The sequence below is a fragment of the Ceratotherium simum genome, chromosome 39 (assembly GCF_057802395.1).
Source record: "Ceratotherium simum simum isolate JZ-2026a chromosome 39, ASM5780239v1, whole genome shotgun sequence".
NCBI lineage: Eukaryota > Metazoa > Chordata > Mammalia > Perissodactyla > Rhinocerotidae > Ceratotherium > Ceratotherium simum.
In genome coordinates, this window is record NC_141938.1 from 5,621,448 (window position 1) to 5,634,056 (window position 12,609).

Below are 12,609 nucleotides of genomic sequence, written 5' to 3' on the forward strand. Positions count from 1 at the left end.
TGGTCCCGGCGTAGTCATGGCGGCCTTCCGAGACATGGAGGAGGTGAGCCAGGGGCTGCTGAGCCTGCTGGGCACCAACCGCGCCGAGGCGCAGCAGCGGCGGCTGCTGGGGCGCCACGAGCAGGTGGTGGAGCGGCTGCTGGAGACGCAAGACGGTGCGGAGCAGCGGCTGCGAGGTGAGGCCGGGGCCAGGCCGGGCCCGCGCCTGCGTGATGGGAGGGGCGGCCAGCCGGCCTCGAGACCCGCTCCCTGCCGGGCGCCCCCATCCCCTGCCCTCTTCCTCGGTGGGACCAGCGGGTGGGCGCTGCCCGCTCTGAGCCGCAGTTACCCCACCCGTGAAATGGGCTTCAGGACAGCAGCCCCCTCCCAGGGGTTTAGCGGGGAATATAGGAGCTCGCAGGGCCTGGCCCCATTCTGAGCATTCCGCGAGCAGGAGCTGGGGGACTCAGGGTCTGAACTGGGGCTCAGGAATCCCAGCGCCCCCACTTCCTGAAGTTGCTCAGATGTTTTCCTGAGCACCTGCTGCGTGCCTGGCATAGGGCCAGCCTTGGGGTGGCAGCAGGGACAAAAGAGACAGAATACCTCGGGGGGGGGCTGATATGTTAGTGGGGGGAGGACAGAGGATAAACAAGAAAAATGGGTCTCTCGGGAGGCGATGGGCTAAGGAGAAAAGCTGGTCGTGTAGGGAGGAGTGGTGATGTTTGGGGGCGGGTCCGCGAAGGCCTTATAAGAAGAGGATGCTTTAGCAGAAACTCGAAGGAGGTGAGGGAGGGAGCCTGCGCTATGGTGCGGATTAAATGTAAGACACCGTCAGATGTAAGGCTTTGAAAAGGGAAAAAACCTCTGCTAATAAATGTCTTAACGCGCTGCAGAGAGGCCTAGATCCAGCCTCTCCTGCAGGTGGGAGGGGCTCGCCCAGAGCATCCGACCTGGCTTGCAGCTGTTAACTCAGGAGCCCTGTGGTCCCAGCTCCGTGGCTTCCCTCTCAAGCCTCAGTTTCCTCATCTGTGAAATGGGCCTGTTAATAGCACCCATTGTTGCTGCTATTCTCAGTGCCAGGGCTTTTTTTTGTTTTTGAGGCTACAAAATTAGGGGGGGGGGTAAAATTGAGATAACATAAGATTCACCATTGTAACCATTTGTAAATGCCCAGTTCAGTGGCATTGAATACATTCACATTGTTGTGCAGCCATCCCCACCATCCATCTCCAGAACTTTCTCATCTTCCCAAACTGAAACTTAATCTCCATTAAACTCCCTGTGCCCCTTCCCCAGCCCCTGGCATCCAGCATTCTACCTTCTGTCTCTATGAATTTGACTCCTCTAGTGACTTCATGTAAGTGGAATCATGCAATATTTGTCCGTGGTGTCTGGCTTATTTCACTCAGCACAATGTTCTCAAGGTTCATCCATGGTGTAACGTGTCAGAATTAATTTTTTGTGTGTGTGTGAGGAAGATTAGCCCTGAGCATCTGATGCCAAGCCTCCTCTTTTTGCTGAGGAAGACTGGCCCTGGACTAACATCTGTGCCCATCTTCCTCTATTTTGTATGCGGGTCACCGCCACTGCATGGCCGCCGATGAGTGGTGTAGGACCGAACCCGGGCTGCCAAAGCGGAGCACGCCAAACTTAACCACTAGACCACGGAGCCGGCCCCCATCTCTTCTTTCTTTCTTCTTCTCCCCTCCATTTGTGGTTTGGGGAGAAGATCAGCCTGACCCAGCCTGGGTTGTAGCAGAACAGACGGATCGGGGCTAGGGAGACGAGAGTCGGTGTTCTAGAGAGCTGGGGCTCTGATCAGAAGGATCCAGTTCAGATCCCAGCCTCGGAGCTCCGTGCCTGTGGATAAGCTCCCTGAGACTTGCTGTTCGTCAGGAGGGCAAGTGGAGGAGAAGGGGTGGGAAGGCTGCGGAAGAGAGCCAGACCCTCAGCTCTCCCCACAGGAAATCAGCAGGCACCATCTAAGACAGACAAACCGAGAAATAGCCGCGTAAGCAAATTATGTAGAAATATGAAAGTCAGTGCCAGAGAAAACAGCGAGGAGTTGAAAGTGGCTGCTTCAGGGGAGTGGAGAGCCTTCGAGAGAGGCTGTGTGTGTTGAAATTTGCACAACCCTATACAGGTAATACTTGGATTAAAAATTAACTTAATGGAAGTTCGTGAACACTTAAATGCCGGCCCTTTGGGGGGCATGCTCATCTGTGCCTTCTCTGAGGTGGCCGGTTTCTCTGACTCTCTAGAAAGGAACATAGTAACCTTCTTAGGGTGTTTTTGATCTTTCTGGATGTTCAACACGTGTTTATTCTGAGTAGGTGCTGGCCATATAAGGTGACTATGAGATACAGTCGCTGATTCGAGGAAGAAAGAGGAGGAATAAATAATTCAGTGTGGTAGGGGCCGTCATGGGAGAGGAGGGGGTCCTGCTGCCCGAGTCAGGCATCACCCAGGACGTCTGGAAGGCTGGGAACAGTGTGCTCGGTGGGCAGGAGCATAGGCATCCCACAGAAGACAGGCAGCACAGGCCCAGGACTGTGAAAAACGTGGCCTGTTTGCAGAATGGTGAGGCGTCTTTGTGGCCAGAGCAGAGATATTTAGCAGCACATGGTGTGGTGACAAACAGGGAGAAAGGTGGCTGGCAGGGATGGTGAAGATGCTCACAGGGACCTGGGTCTTATCCTGGAGACACTGGGGAGCCATGGCAGGTCTCTGAGCAGGGGAGTGACTGCACATGGGGCCTCTCAGGCAGCCACTCTGGGGCAAAGAGAAGGGATTGGCAGATTGGAAACGGGAGAGGCCACAGCAGGGAGGTGGCCCCGCGGGGACGAAGGACCGGGCCCAGGAAAGCGAGGGGACCTGCCAGGCCTGGACTGCTAACTGGATGCAGAAAGCGAGTCAGCCCCGGGCTCCTTGCTCGGGCGACAGGCTCGGCCGTGACGTTATGAATAAGACTAGGTGTGCAAAGAAGGAGTGCTTTTTTTTGTTGTTGTTGTTAAAGGGTTCTTTCTTAAATTGTAGTTTATCTTACTGTTTACTAAGTCAGTTCTTCTAAACAAAGCTATTGATATTTTTTTTTATTGATGTTTTAATGGTTTCCAACATTGTGAAATTTTGGGTTGTACATTTTTGTTTGTCCATCACCATATATATGACTCCCTTCACCCCTTGTGCCCACCCCCCACCCCCTCCCCCCACCCCCTCTGCCCTGGTAACCACAGTCCAGTTTTCTCTGTCCATGTGTTGGTTTATATTCCACATATGAGTGAGATCATACAGTGTTTGTCTTTCTCTTTCTGGCTTATTTCACTTAACATAATACACTCCAGGCCCATCCATGTTGTTGCAAATGGGACGATTTTGTCTTTTTTTATGGCTGAGTAGTATTCCATTGTATATATATACCACATTTTCTTAATCCAATCGTCAGTCGAGGGAAGAAGGAGTGCATTTTATCGTTATTAATTCTGGTGGGTTCAGATGTGTTTCTGTGGAAGGAAAGCACCTGTGTGAGGTCCAGGTGGACCCATCTGCTGGGCGTTAGGAAGTAGGACGACGGGTCAGGGAGCTCCAGGCAGGGAAGTGGGGACCTCGCCGTCGATGGGTGGTCCAGGCTGCCCCGGGGAAGGACAGACTCCGGGGCGCCCCGTTGAGGGGTCGCAGCCCTCCCTCCGCCCCGCAGAGATCCTCGATGCTGAGAAGGAAGTGGCCCAAGGCCTTCTTGACGCTAAGGAGCAGGCGCAGCAGGCAGGCGCTGAGTTGCAGCAGCTCGAGGCCGAGCTTCAGAGGGCCGGCGAGGAGGACGCCCGTCTGAAGGCCAGCCTCCTATATCCTTTCCTGCGTGCGTGGAAACTCGGGGCGCGGCTGGGGGGCGGGAGCTCGTTCACACCAGAAAACATGCTCGGAGCCAAAGGCCCTCGCCCGGCCTGGCGGGTTAGCACGTGCAGCCCTCCCGCCACAGCGAGGCTCCTTAACTGGCAGCCCCACTCAGCTCACCCGGGAGCTGGAGGAGCTCAGAGAGATCGAGGCCGACCTGGAGAGACAGGAGAGGGGCGTGGACGAGGACACGACGGTCACCATCCCCTCAGCCGTGTAGGTGCCACAGCCGTGTGTGCAAGCACGTGTCTGCGTGTGTGAGTGCGTGTCTGTGTGTGATTTCATTCCCACAGCTTTTTGCTGGAGTCGACGCTGGAGTAACTTTCTCTTCTCTTGTTTTTGTCTCCTTGTACAGGTACGTGGCTCAGCTCTATCACCGAATCAGTAAAATCGAGTGGGATTATGAGTGTGAGCCGGGGATGATCAAGGGCAGTATCCTTTGTGGGGAAAGGGGGACCCTGTGCACTGTTGGTGGGAGTGTCAATGGTGCAGCCGCTGTGGGAAGCAGTACGGCAGATCCTGAAAACATGAGACGTGGGATTACCACGTGAGCCAGCAATTCCACTTCTGAGTATAAACGCCCAAAAGAATCAAAAGCAGGGACTCGAATAGATGTTTGTGATCTCATGTTCATAGCAGCCTTTTCACAACAGCCAAAAGGCAGAAGCAACCCAGGTGTCCATCAGAAAAGGAGTGGATAGGGGCCGGCCCTGTGGCGTAGTGGTTAAGTGCACGCGCTCCGCTTTGGCGGCCCGGGGTTTTCAGGTTTGGATCCTGGGTGTGGACCTACACGTCGCTTGTCAAGCCATGCTGTGGTGGCGTCCCACATATAAAGTAGAGGAAGATGGGCACAGATGTTAGCTCAGGGCTGATCTTCCTCACCAAAAAAAAAAAGAAAGCTGGTAAATAAGATGTGGTCCATCTATATGATGGAATATTATTCAGCCTTAAAAAGAAAGGAAATTGTGACACATTACACCATGGATGAACCTTGAGACATGATGCTGAGTGAAATAAGCCAGACACAAAAAGACAAATACTGTGTGATTCCACTCGTAGGAGGTCCCTACAGGAGTCACATTCACAGAGACAGAGAGTAGGATGGTGGGGCCAGGGATGGGGGCAGGGGGATGGGGAGTTGGTGTTTAATGGGGACAGAGTTGCAGTTTGGGAAGATGAGAAAGTTCTGGAGATGGATGGTGGTGATGGTTGCACAACAATGTGAGTGTACTTAATGCCACTAAACCAGACACTTAAAAATGGTTACGATGAGGGGGCTGGCCCCATGGTCTAGTGGTTAAGTTTGGCGCGCTCCAGTTCAGCGGCCCAGGTTTGGTTCCCGAGCGTGGACCTACACCACTCATCAGCCACGCTGTGGTGGTGACCCTCATACAAAATAGAGGAAGATTGGCACAGATGTTAGCTCAGGGCAAATCTTCCTCAGCCAAAAAAACGTTTATGATGGTAAATTTTATGTTATATATATTTACCACAATTTTAAAAAAACAGTGCATTATCAGAATTTAACTTTCCGTGAAAATTTGTTTCAGTCTCCAAATAGCTGAAGAAAACTTTTAAAGGCAATCTCCTTCCCCGGGGGCCGTGGGAGGGCTGTGTGTGCTTGGATTCCTTACATCTGCCCGCAGTCCATCACGGCCCCAGCGTCGCCCAGCCCTTGCACCTGGACGGCACCCAGCTCTCCAAGAAATTCGTGAGCGACTATCTCTGGAGCCTGGTGGACACGGAGTGGTAGCCCGGAGCCCCGTGCACTGCGTCCGGCGCGCAGGAGTCTGCCTGGTGGGTGGGCGGTGCCTCCGTGGTGAGATCAGCTTGAAATGAAATGTTGATCCGTAAATGAGTTTTTTACTGGATTGCTTCCCCGTCCCCCGCTCCCGATTTCAGCCTCAGATGCTGGACCGTCCTCGGCCAGGTAACTGTAGCAGACTGACTTCACTGTGCTGGGCCCGCGACTGCCCGTCAGTGACAACACGGGACAGATGCCACCGTAGTAAACAGTGACAAAGTCCAGGTCTTTGTCATTCGTGATTCAAGTTCGGCCCTTTGTTATCCATTCCGGGCACGTCTTTGAGCGCCACTGTGTACCCAGAACGGCTGGGTACCCAAGACACAGATGGAGGGGCAAGGATCCCCTCGGCTAATGGTGGAGTCGAGAGTGATCAGGTGCCACCCTTGAGCTAGAGAGAGTCCAGGGCAGGGCCCTGCTGCCTGGAGGATGCAGGCGACTTTTGTGGCGAGACTTGAAAGGATGAGTCAGTCATGAAGAGATTACATTGTGGGATGTATAGGGGCCCATGCCTGGCTCCAGGGTGGGCTGTGGGTCAGAGACCACTGGTTGCCTCCCTAATACTTGTTCTCCCTTTCCTCCCTAGTAAGGGAACCCCTTTAGCCACCCAGTCACAACACAGCATTTCCCAGCCTCCCTTGCAGCTGAGTTCAGGCCAATGAAATGTAAGGGGAAGTGTTGTATGAGATTTGTAAAAGGATCCTTAAAAGGCAAGGGAGTATACCCTTTCCCTTCCCCTCCCCTCTATTTTCTGGAATTTGTGTGTGATGGCTGGAGCCCTGGCAGTCATATTGTCACATTTAAGGAGGAGTGCAGTCCTCTAGGGGTGATACAATCCTGGTATCAGTGCTGGATTGGGGGGGTGGGATGGTAAACTATCTTGTGTGTGCCATTGTTATTTTGGTTTTTCAATCACAGACAGCCAAAGTAAACCCTAACTGATTCAGCATGCAACCCAGGCCTGGGCCAGCCAGTTGATGTGTTAACCTATCCTCCATCCTCAGTGATTGGGGTACTACTAAGAGTGAGAAGCTTGCAGCCTGCCTCCCTGCCTGAGGGTAGAGAGTGGAACATAGGGTCCCCTTGACACCACTTGCCTCCTGGATACAGCCTTGCCCGAAGCCAGAAGCTTTGTTGGTCACATGAACCTCTGGGTATTGGGTTGTGTGCACCTCTGTACAGTTGAATTGTTAGGTTTTTTCAATCAGAGAGGGGCATTTTAGGTGAAGGGAACAGTAAGTTCTAGCAGCACCTGAGCCCATCAAGTGGGCACTAAAAACAGCCCATTCCAGTGCTCCTTGGAGGTCCTAGGGCGAGGAAGCCTGTCTGTCAGGCTCTGGGGAGATAGACCCCAAACAGAGGGGTCATTAGTCCGTCCCTCAAATATGAGAGGCCCCAGGCCATCCGGCCCACAACGATTCCCAGAAGCACTTGGGAGGCCCTGCTTTTATGCCGAGGGCCTGGCTTTACACATTCAAGTCAACGTTCACACGAGCCCCTCGGGACTGTTGTCATTTTCAAAGTCCACAGAGTCTTTTACAGCGTGAAGTGGGAGCAGAGCCCCCCGTTTGTCCCATCGGCCCCCAAAGGGCAAAAGACGACCTAGACCGGGGTTTGCCGCCTCAGCCCCGCTGGCCCTGGCGCGGGGTCATTCTCTGCGGTGGGGGCCGTCCTGGACATTGTAGGGCATGTAGCAGCATCCCTGGCCTGCGCCCTCTAGATGCCAGCAGCGCGCCCCTGTCGTGACAGCTGGGGGCCACACACCAGGCCTCCCGCCCGGGCAGCCTCCGCGGGAACCGCTCAGTCGTCTGCCACGGGCAGCTGGGTAGCTGCCGTCACCGAGGTGGCCTCCGCCTGCCCACCCGCAGAGTGAGGGTGCCGGGCCGGGGGCGCTCCCCGCGCGGGGGCCGGCCCAGCGGAGTCCTCGTGGGCGGAGAGGCGGAGTTCCCTGCGGTTCAGCCAGACGTGCAGACCCAGGCCCCTGCGCCCGGCCCGGGCCTCCCCGGCTGCTCTCCCTGGCTGTGCTCCGGGAGGGGCCGCGGAGCTGCCGCCTGCCCGGCGCTGGGTCTCCCGGGGGGACGCAGGCGGCCGGGGGAGGCTGGAGCGCGCGGGGCCCGCGGCGGCCGGGGACTGGGTGGGCGCGCGACGCGCTGGGCGGGCTGAGCGCGGCGCCTGAGCTCAGCGCGGGAGGCCCGGCCTCCGCGTGCCTGGGCCCTGACTCACGGCCCGGCCCCCGCCCCCCACCCCGAGAGCGCCGCTGCGCCCCTCGGGGCGACCGGCTCTTCCCCGGAGCCCTCGGCCCAGCCCCGCCGGGCGGGAGCCAGCCTCTCGGCCCCGGGACCAGGGGGTGGGGAACCGGGTCACCCGCCCTGCGCCTGCAGAACCCAGACGACCCCGCAGCGCCGCCCGTTCCTCCTGCAACGGCCCAGCACCATCCCAAACCAGGGAGGAGGTTCTGCTGTCCGGATGCGGAAACTGAGGCACGGCACGGTGCAGTCACTTGCCAAAGTCTCAGGACCGTCACGCCCCTGGAGTCGGGGCCCGCAGTGGGGCTTTTGAGATGAGAACCAGCCTCAGGCGGCTGCCCTCGTCCAAAGTCACCCAGGCAGAGGGACCAAGCGAGGACTGGGATTCACGCCTGCGCCTGACCGGGCCCTCGAGGGTGACGGGGCGGCTGGAGTCCCAGCTACTCAAAGTCACTACTGACCGGCGGTCGGGGTCGGATATCCGCAGGCCTGGCCCACCTGCCTTAAAATTAATGTTTCTGGGGGAGGACAGCCGAGGGGGTAGCCGCACCCTGCCCCTCCCACGGGCTCAGGGTTCACCGACATGACGATGTTTGGGCTCTTGGGGACCCTCCGTGTGTGGCCCGCGCTGGTCCACCCCAGGACACCACCCCACCCCCCACCCCATGACTCAGAAATGTGGACTGGGCGTCTGTGACCTTTAGGGAGCCACAGTCCAGTGGAGGCCATGACGAACCGGGTCGAGTGGGTGCCATGTGCCAGGCTCAGTGTTTCCGTACAGGGGAGGAAACTGAGGCACAGAGAGGTCACGATGTTTGTATAAGGTCTCGTTGCTGGTGGTGGCAGAGCCGGGGTTTGAACTGGATTTAGAGTCTGTGCTCCTAACCCCGACCGACGAATGAGATCATCTCAGTTAGTGATAAGTGCTGTGGCTGTTTGCTCTTTGCGGGGAGGCTCTATAAAAGGCCCCCAGGGGACAGGTGTCATTGGAGCCCAGACCTGAGCCCCCAGGGGACATAGTGTGGAGACAGTGATCCAGACAGAGGGAACAGAAGTGCAAAGGCAGGTGTTCAGGGACAGCAGAGAGGCCAGCGTGGAGCGAGCTGTGAGGCTGCGAGGCTTGATCACACCACGCCTGCAGTCCACAGTGAGACATGGGAAGGATTTTCAGATTCCGAGGGGCCCAGAGTTGGGCCCAGAAAAAGGGAGGCTGATGCTGGCCTCTAGTACAGAGGCCCTGCTGGACTAGAGGTCCTGGCGCTGTGACCCCCAAGCTCCCCGCTCCATCCCAGGCACAGCGTGGGAGAGGAGGCCTGCTGAGCAGAGCAGCTGGGCCGGGGAGGGGGTGCTGGGGGAGGAGGGAGCCCCTCCACCGAGGGCGGGAAGCTGCGCTGAAGCCCGAGCTGCCGGGAGGGGAGGCTGGACCGCACCCAGGAATCCTGGGGGCTGCCCCCGCCTCTGCTCAGTAGGGTGGGCGATGTGGCAGGGGCCCCTCACACTCAGATCCCGCAGCGCTCTCTCATCCCTGCAGCATCCTGGGAAGGGAGGGGAGGGGCGCTGTCCACCCCCCACTTGTGGGGAGGGGCGGGGGGGGTGGGGCAGCCCCCTCCCCCCCGTCCCCCTCCCTCCCCCACCCCCTGTCCCCCTCCCTCCCGCGGACCTGGGCTCGGCCCGCGGGCTCCAGCCTGACTCACCGCAGGCAGCTGCGGTTTGGGAGGCCGGCTGGGGGCGGGGGCAGCAGAGGACACGAGTTGGGGCGTCAGGCCTGGGGGAGCAGCTTCCTCCCGCCGCCCACCCCGTCCGGCCAGAGCCGCTGAGCCCTCGGTGACCCCGTCCCGGGGCGGCAGGCTGCCCCCCCCTGCGGGACCCGCACCCCTGTGGGCGCTGAGCCCCAGAGCAGGGGGCCGGCCGCACGTCCAGGGGGCGCATCTTCCCCGGGTGACATCCGTGCCTTTCGCTGGCGGACCCCGTCTGAGCCCAGAGAGAGGACCCCCACCTGGGTGACCCTCCCAGGCCGCCCCCCCCACCGCTCAGGGGCGTGAGCCGAGCCCGCGGGCCCGAGCCTCCCCTTTCCCGTCTGTGAAATGGGCGCTGGTCCCGTGCCCTCCTCGGCGCCGCCCGAGGAGCCGATGCGCAAACGCCCTGATTTGTCCGGACGCCGTGACCCCGCGTGGCCGTGCCCTCGGCAGTGCCCGGTGGGGGCGCCCAAGGGTTCTGGAAACTGCTCTTTCAACAGGAAACGGCCGAGGCCAGCTCGCGGCACCTTCCCTCACCCCCGCCCTCCGCGCGGGACCCCCGGGCCGGCCATTCAGCCTCACTTGTCCCATTTGCCACGCGGCTGAGCTTGGACTCGCTCGATCGCCCGATTATCGACCCCGCGCGCGCGGCTCGGCTCTGCCCGGAGGCGCCTGGAGCCCCGGACCGAGGGCGGAAGGAAGGGGGCGGGCGCCGCCCTGTGGACGCGGGAGATGGCGGTCCCCGTGCCGCCCCGGCCACCGCCGGCCACGGGCGCTCTCGGGCCCCGGGAGGCATCGGCCGCAGTCTCGGTCGGGGAAACTGAGGCTCTGATGGCCCGAGGTCACCCATCTCGACCCAGGCGGCCTGGCCCGGTCTGCGCTCTGTCCCACCTCGCTGTCCCCACACTCCGGGTCGCCTGCTCCTGGGGCCGTCCCTGCCCGCTGTCACACCCTGTAAGGCAGGGCACCCCGTTTCCCGGGTCCTGCTGGGTTCAGCCAATGGGGGGCGCTGCTGGGGGCCGGGAGGGGAGAGGCTGCGGTCTTGCTCCTCCGTCTCTGCCACCGACAGTGTCTCCTCCGCGGCCCCCGGGCTCCAGGAACGCCACCGCTGCCTCTGCTGTTGCTTCCTTCTGGCCGCCTCACTGGCCCCCATTTGGTCTTTACAAAAATTATCATTATTGAGCATTATTTTTAATTGGTCCAACACATAAAATATACCATCTTAACCATTTTTAAGTGTACAGTTCTGTACGCTTGGCGTTAAGCACATTCACATCACTGTGCAACCATCCCCACCATCCCTCTCCAGAACTTTCTCATCTTCCCCAACTGAAACTCTGTCCCCATTAAATACTAACCCCCCATCCCCCTCCCCCAGCCCCTGGCCCCCCCATCCTACTTTCTGTCTCTGTGGATGTGACTCCTCACATGGGGGACCTGATGTAAGTGCAATCATATGGTATTTGTCCTTTTGCGTCTGGCTTATTTCCCTCAGCATAATGTCCTCCAGGTTCATCCGTGTTGTAGCTTGTCAGAATGTCCCTTTTTAAGGCTGAATAATATTCCACTGTATGGAGGGACACTTTGTGTAGCCATTCACCCGTCGATGGACACTTGTGTTGCTTCCCCCTCTTGCCTCTTGTGAATAACGCTGCTATGAACACGGGTGTGCTAATATCTGTTTGAGACCCTGCTTTCAATACTTTGGGGTTTGTACACCTAGCAGTAGAATTGCCGGATCATATGCTAATTCTATTATCAGTTTTTCGAGGGCCTGCCGTGTTGTTTCCCATAGCGTCCTCACCATTTTACATGCCCCCCAGGAGTGCACGGGGGTCCAATTTCTCCCCATCCTCGCCGACACTCGTCATTGCGTTTTGCTTTGTCTTGTATTACCGCCGTCCCGATGGGCGTGAGGTGCCGTCTCAGGGTGGGTTGCCCCGTCTGGTCCTCAATACTTAGTTCCCTGTATGCAGTTCTTTCTACCCAGTGACCTGCTGTGGCCCTGACCGCGCCCCATTGATGCCCCACCGAGACTTTGTGGTTCCACCTGTCACACCCAAGGACAGGGGTCTGAAATGCCCCCGAGGCCCAGGCTCAGGTCAGCTGGGGGGCAGGGGAGAATGGGGGCGCAGGGTACTGAGTGGACCACAGCGCACGGACGCCCGTGGCTCTACCCACGTGTTCCCACGATGGAGTCTGAAGCCACACTCGCCAGAACTTATGCTTCGTGTTGTGAAATCTCTTGGTTCGGTTTATCTTAGCGATGACTTCAATAGTCACATTTTTATCCTTTGTCTTATTCTTAAAGAGGACCTCACACCTACCACTTCAGGGGTCCTAGGGTTCGAAGGGAAGAGTCCTTCAGAAAGACCACTTATATGTTGATGGAGCCAAGTGGTGGGGGGTGGTCTCAGCCTCAAATCACTTTCTCCCCCCCGATCCTCACCCGGCCAGTTCTTATTCTCCTAGACTCAGCTCACATGTCACCTCCTGACAGAATCCCTCCCTAAATAAAGGAGCCCCTCCCCCCAGTCACTTCTCCATCCCATTACCCTGTTTAATATTCTTCTAGAATATTCTTCTAACATATAGTAATTGTTTGTATTTCCCCTTCCAAAATGTCAGCTCCTTGAGGGCACAGCCTTTTATGCACTTTTATTCACTGCAGTGTCCCACGTGCCTAGAGCAGGACCTGCCACACAACAGGCGCCCAGTACATGTTTGTTGAATGACTGAACGAGCAGGAGATTCAGAACCCCCAGCAGAGTGGGAGGGAGGAGGTAAGCATCGCTCCCCAGCTGAGCACATCGCCCCCCAGATTGTGACACCTGCCCCCGGAGCCTGCAGCCTGTCCTGAGCTCTGGGGAAATGTTCCCTTTCCAGATCCTTCTCCCGGGGAGTCCAGCCCATTAACAGATGGACAAGGGGCTGAACAAAAGACAAAACCACG

The 12,609-nt window shown here is 58.0% G+C and overlaps 1 protein-coding gene across 1 annotated transcript; it reads left to right on the plus strand.

Moving 5' to 3' along the window:
• Nucleotides 1-5,725, plus strand: SPC24 (SPC24 component of NDC80 kinetochore complex). The gene is made up of 5 exons (XM_087425443.1): nt 1-176; nt 3,677-3,839; nt 3,976-4,086; nt 4,226-4,302; nt 5,517-5,725. The coding sequence occupies exons 1-5, from the start codon at nt 17-19 to the stop codon at nt 5,621-5,623; spliced, it is 618 nt and encodes a 205-aa protein (XP_087281569.1). The 5' UTR covers nt 1-16; the 3' UTR covers nt 5,624-5,725.
• Nucleotides 5,726-12,609: the final 6,884 nt, after the last annotated feature.